Source organism: Priapulus caudatus, unplaced genomic scaffold, assembly GCF_000485595.1.
Source record: "Priapulus caudatus unplaced genomic scaffold, Priapulus_caudatus-5.0.1 Scaffold39, whole genome shotgun sequence".
NCBI lineage: Eukaryota > Metazoa > Priapulida > Priapulimorpha > Priapulimorphida > Priapulidae > Priapulus > Priapulus caudatus.
The window spans coordinates 184347-193357 of NW_014577100.1; the positions used below are offsets into that span (position 1 = coordinate 184347).

General features: G+C 45.1%; 1 protein-coding gene across 1 annotated transcript in view; it reads left to right on the plus strand.

The window, feature by feature from the left end:
* Window positions 1–535: 535 nt before the first annotated feature.
* The window catches only part of LOC106819474, a 19499-nt gene continuing 11023 nt past the window's right edge, over window positions 536–9011 (plus strand). Inside the window, exons 1-3 of the mRNA XM_014824102.1 lie at window positions 536–612; window positions 2174–2223; window positions 2700–2719. Of these exons, the coding sequence (XP_014679588.1) occupies window positions 545–612; window positions 2174–2223; window positions 2700–2719 (138 nt within the window). The 5' untranslated portion in view covers window positions 536–544. The remainder of the gene's footprint in view (window positions 613–2173; window positions 2224–2699; window positions 2720–9011) is intronic.

Below are 9011 nucleotides of genomic sequence, written 5' to 3' on the forward strand. Positions count from 1 at the left end.
GGATCGCATAGGCTTTATTTCTTCGACGATATGGTAGGTCTTTTCGCATCTTTTTGCGTCTCTAGGGGAATGCGCGAGATTGCTTTAGTTAATAAACATCACATCACACACGGTGCCGATCAGCGCTAGACATGAAACGCACCGTTAACAATCTCAGTAAACGTTGACAGAGAATGCCTATCATGCACGCACTTCTGCGGGGACGGATGGAATAATATACGCATACCGGAGCACAATCATCGATGTACCTGGCCGCGTGACACATCGAGCTATCACATATGCGTGGCCTGAGGAGCACGTCATTTTTTTCACATTTTGCTTTTTGTCCTCACTGTGACCTTAGATGACCTCGGAGTTTCAAATCCAATGTGCCATGACATTCAGCATACAAAGTGTACACCTACTGTGATACGTCTTGGACAGTGTTTAGAGTGCACATATTGATTTGGCATTGAAACAACAAACACCGACATACTTTCGCAAATATGATACATAGATATGTCGTGACTGCTTTCAGAGTGAAGAGTGAGCAGCGCAAGATGTGATGGTGCGATACGTGGAGATGCTGTCCTCACGCAAAGATCGCGACACTCAGGCTCTGGAGGAAGCGAGGTGCGTGTTGGAACGGGATGCGGGGATAGGAGGGTGCGGGATGGGTGCGGGATGAGGGAAGGGTGATGAGAGGGTAAGAGGGATTGGGTACGTGGAGTGAAGATTTGCAGGACTTGAGGGAAGAGGCTATGTGTGAATGTAGGTGCGGATAAGGGAAGGGGTGAGGTAAGAGGGAAGAGGGGATTGGGTACGTGGAGTGATAGATGTGCAGATGAGGGAAGAGCGATGTGGGATGTAGGGTGCGGGATAAGGGAAGGGGTGAGGTAAGAGGGAAGAGGGATTGTTAGTGGGGAGTGTAGATGTGGCAGGTGAGAGAAAGCGATGTGGGATGTAGGGTGGGGATAAGGGATTAAGGATGACCGAGCGGTGTAGAAAGCGTTGCGGGCGTGGACAGACAACTACACTGCACATTACCACAGCCCATTGTCCATTGTATGTGCGTGCGTGTGTGCGTGTGTGTGTGTGTGTGTGTGTGTGTGTGTGTGTGTGTGTGTGTGTGTGTGTGTTGTGTGTGATTTGTTGTGTTGTGTGTGTGTGTGTGGTATTATGTGTGTGTGTTGTGTGTGTGTGTGATGTGTGTGTGTGTGTGTGGACGCGTGTGTGAGTGTGTGTGTGTGTGTTGTGTGATGTGCGCGTTGTGTGCGTGTCACCACGTGTTTGCTGGGCGAGCGAGCGTGTTAAGGATGTGGGTGAGTGCCTTTTTGTTTAAGGATCACTCTATCCGTCCGAATCAATAATTAATTAATTACTGTTAACTAATAGCGGAATCGAATATCTTCGTTCTGAATAGGGCGATATCATCCTTCGAAGAGCCGGATCGAGGATTATTATCCGCCTTCTTTGTTTGTTACGGGATGGTTAAATTTAGAATCCATGATACAAGCCGACGCCATATCGATTGCAGGCCGTGATTAGCGGATTTGCGTCATGGCTGTCACGAGAACAGTAGTGTATCATGACACGTACTCGATCATTCAAGCTCCCCAAAATCTAATTCAACAATCCTCTGTCCAGAAAATTGTCTTATTAGTAAGAAGCGTACATGTAGGCAATAGAGCTAATAGACCATACCCACTATTCTATAACCAATATAACATCTAGCCTACAGCGAGGTGGTGGAGAGGGGGGTCCACTCTCAGTTTTCCAGTTAAAAAGCAATTTCCCAGTTACCGGCTAATTTATTTGGTATTTCCCGGTTCCCGGATAAAAAAATTGGTTCAATCCGCGACCCCAAAATTAACCGTTCCCCCTATAGGCACTACTACGTGCCATGTTATTCAAGCATTTATTGACTGAATTTGAAGGGCTATTCCTCTCGAAAATGACATTTAGTAATTGTTTTTTTCAATTTTCAATTTATTTAATATAAGATGTTCGAATTTTGCGTCATAACTATAATTGTGTAATATATTTGTGTTCGAATTTCCAAATGATTTTCAGTCGGAAAAAAATCCATCTAACCAAACGCATTACACAGGGAGGCGCATGCATTTTCCCTTTCCCTCGCGCACCCTAGTTGTTCACTGAATGCGTTAAAAATAATCGATTTTTCTTCCCGCAGAAAACTATTAGTCGCAAATAAAGTTGTTCTGCCGCCGGCTCTTCAACCAGGTGAGTGATCACTCACTGCGCATGCGCGCATATGTCCGGCAGCTCTCCGGAAATACTTTGTTCGCGAAATCGCGGGAACATGTGCGTATAGTAGGCCTACATAATCGATGCGTGCACGAATAGCCATCGTGTTCGCTGCTCTCTATAGACGTTTATGGTAATTTCGGGCGTAGACGTTGGATGTAAATCTTCGGCGATTTACACTTTACGCGTAACGATTGATCTATTAGACGGGTATGGTAACGACTCTAGATTTATTTCAACAGAATGAATATGTCAGCGATCTAGCCTTTGCTTGGATGCTTTTTTCCACCGTGGAGATATTTATTTCTCACCCGTCTTTCACTCTCATCGCGTAATAGTAGTAATATTGGCAGTAGCATGAATATATGTAAATAACACATATGTTTCACGGTATAGTAACGATAGGGGTCTCAGTAGCAATATGCTCATTGCGGTTTATACTTTTGATACAGGATCCGATGCAAATAACAAGGTAAGATGTCTTCCGTTGCACCTTTACGTCTTCATGCTTAGTAAGTCAATTTTGTTACGTTAGCTACGTGCTAGTGCGCATATTTTTTTCATTTCTTGTCTTTTTATCGAAGTCTCAACTTCGGTAATGTTGATTTATCAAGTGCGTCAAACGACATGTCTAATTTCACATGAGTCCGCAAGCTTTCACTGTGGGCAGGGCCGATCGTAGCCGATGATTTTCGTAGTTAGATATACATAGACTAGCCGCTCGGATTTCTTGTTTAGGAACGAGATAGAACTTTGGCATGCACGTTGGCATGCCTCGCTCGTCAGACAAGATGGCGGGTCCGCATTAGTAACGGAGCAACGCAAGCACGTGCCATACCTGTGGCTCGTCTAGTTGCTAGGATGCATGCTCCTTGCCAAGAGATACGCTGGCAACTAGTGCTGTTAACATCTTGATTGGTCTCAACCTTCTCTATTTGCATGGTGTCTCAATAAAGTATAGATGATTTTTAAGCTTCATAGACAGCTACGAAGAAAAAGGAATCCGAAGTGGAAGACTGAAATGTAAGTGGCTTGAATATCTGCGTTCATAACACACCAGCAACACGGTAAATATGTTTCAGCAATATTAACCCTTAAGCGCCGTCTACTTCTTAGATAGGTATTACAGCAAAGGTATTACCCCATCACCACCGCCAGTCACAACAACTACGACGATGACGATGACGACGACGACAGCAAACGACAACAACCATAAGACCATGATAATACACTACGGTGGTTTTAAACAACTCCGTTTTTACGGTCAGCGTCGTAAATGCATAATAGCGACGGTTGTACAAGTTTTGCCAAGAAATAGATAAACATGCGCCAATAAAATCAATGGTGCCTTAACCTTAACCCTAACCCTCAACCCTAACCTAACCATAACCATAACCTACCTTATATTGATATGTGATTAACATATATTATATTGATGTAAATGACATGCTGTTTTTATGTGGACCCATTGTTCTCTATCCTTGAACCCAAAGTTTTGACCTGCAACTCGTCTTGATCTTTTTGTTATCTCGCGTTTAGGTAATAAAGGAATACGCACTTTCGAACTGCGGCAGTGAAGGCCTCACTGTCGTTAGCATCCAACAAATAGTTACGTTGACTTCCAAGGCCATACGCCTTGGAACTTTCCTTGTCTTGTTTAAGATTTTTTTTGTTGTCCTTGCCTACTCGCGAGCAGAAAATACTAGCGACCACGCTCCTCGACAGTCGCAGCCCGGTATGACTCCGAAGCGCGAACCAGCACCTACCTGGTGTTGCCATTACGCAGATACCTCGCTGCCAATATGATATAAACTATATAGCAAATCCACTTTGTGTAGTACATAAGCCCCAGAATCGGTGAATTGAGCAGTTCTGGGCTTGCCACAAGTTTTCGACTTTCCACGTAGGGCGAGAAAAATCATATGGTCGTTATGTATTTTTTTATTAGGCGCGCGTGCTTTCGTTTAGAAAAAGAATTTTCCTTTATCGCTTGATTTATGCCCTGACATTAATTTGGAAGTTATCGCACCCATAGATGGGCTTGCATCCATCTACACGTACATTCACAGTTTGTTTTTTAAAAACGCTGGCTGCATGAACGTAGACTGCCGCCGCGTCGACAGTTCACACGCTACGTAACTTGATTCAGTGTTTAAATCACCAGTCTACCTCGAATTCGTGACTCGCACTGTCATTTCTCGTAGACATCTTAGTACGCCGTGATTTATCGCGTTGACCTTGTTTACACTGAGAAATGGCTTAATGTGGAACAACCACCACCGTATTGTGAATTAATTACCCCCATGCTCCATGTTTGGCATCTGATCTATATTTCAACCATGTATATATAGCACAGCGCAGCGCATATATATACTAAAAGTGACGGTGCCACAGTGAGCAACTGGCGGGTTAGTGTGTGGTGCATATAGAGCATTTACAAGGATTTGGACAGAAACTGTCGCAATAATAGGTGAATAGGAGTATAGAAACTTAAAGAATTTTGTAGTATAGCATATTAATTCGTATTTATTAGCATTTATTATTTTACTGAAACGTCTTCAAAGTGCTATGTTGTCGTAACTACTCCTCGTAATAGTATTAGTATTCTTAAAATAGTTTGACGTAAACTGTATACTACATTCGACTTTTCACGTGGTTTTCTACACGCTCACAAACAAAGAACGTTCATACGCACACATGTGATAAGCCTTGTATTGGCACTATAGCACTATAGCATGATAGCATCGAGTAGATTAGGTTAACTCAATCTCATGTTCTTCATAGTTTACCCTTATGCACCGTCAACGAAAGTTTCTTAAATTATTACTTGTTGCCTTTCAATTGTTTCTGTATACAATCCCCTTTTCCCCTTTAATATCATTGTAAGTTGTATGTGGCTTTAAGTACGTGAAACTCGTAAAAGTATGAATTGTCATAATTACATTCCTGTGGCCCCCTTCCCTAATAACTTTCTTTTATCTGCAATTCAAGCATGTCTCTGATTCATGTTTTATTCTGACCTGCTGCTGCAACAGTGTCGATTGCTTGCGTTTTTTCTGTTTTCTCCCGCAGCGCGCGAATGGTTTTTGGCCGTGGGCTGCCGGCTGATTATAACTAAGCATGTGTACAATACACGCGTATGCCGTGCAACGAGGTAACTGCCGCCGTGTTTAATTCATTCGCGCGCCCGTCCAGGTTGGGCGCCGCAGAGACGTTAAACTACAATATAAAATTGCGATAAGAGTTACCAAAGTGCTGAGTGACGTTTGGGAGAGTACAACGTATCGCGGCCTGGTTCTACCACAAGCCATGCGCTCATAGCATTTACTGCCGTAAATGTTGTGCGTACGTAAAAACACGATGTGTGCGCTGCGGACAGCGGTAAGCATCGGCTAGCAATACCGATCTTACAATATTCACATTTGAATTTAAAAAAAAGTTAAATTTAAAAAACAACCAAATTTTGTTGTTTGTTAATTTTTTTATTTATTTTTCGTTCGTGCTTTTCACTTTCCATCCGTTCGGAAATTACCGAAGAACACATATTTGACATAGAAAATCGCAACAGAATGAGAGGTAGAGCAATAACAACGGTGCTATACAATCAGGAATACAAAGAAGTGTGTCTAGACGGCGTGTGACAGGTGAGGGGAAAGGGTACGTTAGGGAAGTGTGAAGGAGGAGTGTAGTGTGGGACAGGTGAGGGACAGTGAGCGACAGGTACTGTGGGACAGGTGCGACGTGTGGAAGGACGGAGGTACGTGTGGGACAGGTGAGGGGACACGTACGTGTAGGACAGGTGAGTGGACAGGTACGTGGGACAGTGTGAACGGGACAGGTACGTTGGGACAGGTGAGGGGGACAGGTGAGGGGATAGGTACTGTGGGAGCAGGGAAGCGCGACAGGGACGCGCGTGGGACAGGTGAGGGACAGGTACGTTGTGGACAGGTGGGGACGGTACGTGTTTGGGACAGGTGATGGCCGGACAGGTACGGCCGTTTAAATAAATATAATGCTAACTAAATCGAAATATATTTACTACGAAATTGTTAATGTTTCTAGTATATGCCTACTCTCTTTCAAGAAGCGTTTGCGAGGCTGCAAAGGCTATATAGTAGACTACGACTCGCTCCCACCCTCGATTAGCCATGTGAGTGACCTAAGCCTAACCGAGAGGTGCGAGAGAGTGGCAGTCTTATGTGCTTATTAGGCGGCGGCGCAGGCGGCGCACTGCTTTCGAACTGTGGCCGTACGAGGCCTCGCCATTGGAACGTTGCAAAAACGTTGCAGCGTTGTCGGGCGCGAAGAGCGCCGTAGGTGTTTCCTTGATTCTGACAGCGTTTGCTTACTGGGCCAGGTTCCGGGAATGTCACATTTCGACAAGTCTTTCTGTGACTTTCGCGGTGACACAGCTCGGGTTACGAACAGATTTCTCTGGCTTACATTTTCTATAACAAGTCAACACTGTTCACCTCCAAATGCTCTCCCTCTGTTCTTTTGTGTCCCCACTAAAATTGCGGACTGTGCGGCTGGCAGCTATTGGATCCGTGCGCCCGCCAATTCATTACGCGCGCCGGATCTATAGCTGCCAAGCGCTGCATACTGTCGATCAGGGACGTTTTCCGCAGGTCGCGTGCGGCTTGCCGGAACTTGCGCGAAAGATCCTGCCGCTTCAGCCGGCTTCGGATTAAATCTCCTTTCGGGCAACGCTTCTCGTTAGTACCCGTCTCATCTGACGTTTGATAACGTTTGTTGATGGTTGGCATTCAGTGATTGAAGGCTGATTAAATTCTATGACAATTCTTGTTACTTTATCGTCTTCCCTTTTATTAATTGTTCACTGGCCGTCTCCTTTCGTCGCGGCAGTTCACTTTGATAAGTTAGTTGTGCGTTGCATCTCTGCCTGTAAACAATCTCTGTTTTTTCAATGCGAGTGGTGATACTTCAGTGATAGCCATTTCGAGGGTAATTAACACAATAGATGCAGATAGCATCACCGCTGTGGTTTACCGTAGCATCGTGTTTACTCATTCGAACTGCAGCGTTGTCTAATTCAGTGCTGCGATCTCAGCATTAGCAACCAAGTTGTCTCACGTTGTAACCATATCCATATTATCATATGTGTAACGTAGTTTCACGGCAGAGTTCTAATGTTGGGTGGCAGCGTTTCTGTTACGCTTCAGTGCTCCTGGCTACTTCTGATGTGAAGCCTGTGAGTAGAGTTCAAGCTCAGTCAACCTTGAGCCTAGGCTCCAACCAATCAGAGAGTGCCGAAGCCACCCTCAGACGTTTTAATACAGAGATAATAATATAATAAGAAGAGAAGTAGAAGAGAGGAAGAAGTAGAAGAAGAGAAGAAGAAGAAGAAGAATGCCGTAGTTTATATTCGCACTATTGCTCTACATCTGTCTCTCTTCCTTCTTCCTTGCTCTCCTCTCCTTTCCCCGCCGCCTCCTCCCCCGCTCCTCCTCCTCCACCTCTCCTTGTATTTGTTAATATTTCTCTTATTCACCCTGCATCGCCTTTCCTAACGCACAATCATCTCGGTCGTTGGTCTTCAAACCCCTCCACAGGAAGTTTAGGACATAAGATGATGGCGCATTTTCAATGATCGCACGCTTTCCTAAAGCCATACATATTCTCCCCCTCTGCTCCTCTTCTCTCTCTCTCTCGTCTCTCTCTCTCTCTCTCTCTCTCTCGCCTCCATTCAGCGCCTTTGTGGAGAGATTCAAACATATGGTGACGGTGCACTTTGCTGATCGCTTTCCTTTAACCGCTTTTTGTTTCGGCACCTCTGCGGATCACTTTGCTGATTACTCTCCCTAGCCTAAACAATATGCTCTCTCTCTCTCTCTCTCTCTCTCTCTCTCTCTCTCTCTCTCTCTCTGTCTTTCTCTCTTCCCTATATATTATATATATATATATATATATATAGGCCTATGCTTTATTCTAGTTCTTCTCTCTCTCTCTCTCTTCTCTCATCTCACTTTCTCACTACCCCTTTCCTCTCTCTCTTCCTACTCTCTTTAGCACCATCTGCGGAGGGATTCAAGCGGAAGGGGACGGCACGTTTCACTGATGGCGCTCCCTAAACCCAGACCTATCCTCTCTCTCTCTCTCTCTTCTCCTCTTCTCTCTCTCTCATCTCTCTTCTCTCTTCTCTCTCTCTCTCTCTCTCTCTCTCTCTCTTCTCATCTCTCTCTCTCTCTCTCGTCTCTCTCTCTTCTCTCTCTCTCTCATCTCTCTCTCTTCTTTTCTCTCTCTTGTCTCTCTTCTTCTCTCTCTCTCTCTCTCTCTCTCTCTCACTCTGACTCTCTCTCTCTCTCTCTCTCTCTTCTCTCATTTTCTCTCTCTCTCTCTCTTTCTCTCTCTCTCGCTCGCACCCGCAATTCTCACTTCGCCGCGCGCTCTCTCTCTCTCTTTTTCTCGATCCTCTCGCAAGCTCTCTCTCACTCTCTCGCGCTCTCTCGTCTCTTTCCTCTTTCTTCCTTTTCTCTCTTCTCTTTTACGGCTCTGCAGTGAGAGACTCAAGGCAGGCTATGGTACACCTCAGTCCTTACGTTCTTGCACAGGCACTCTCTTCGTCTCTCACGTTCTTCTCTCTTCTCTGTCAGCCCTTCTGCAGGTTAATTCTGCTTACATGATCCCTTCGTCGCCGCCATTTTACCAGACCCTTTCTCCCTTCTCTCGGTCAGCTACGCTTGCGGAGAGTTCACGCAGATCATGGTTACATTTCCTCATCGCGCCCATTATAACCCTTTCTT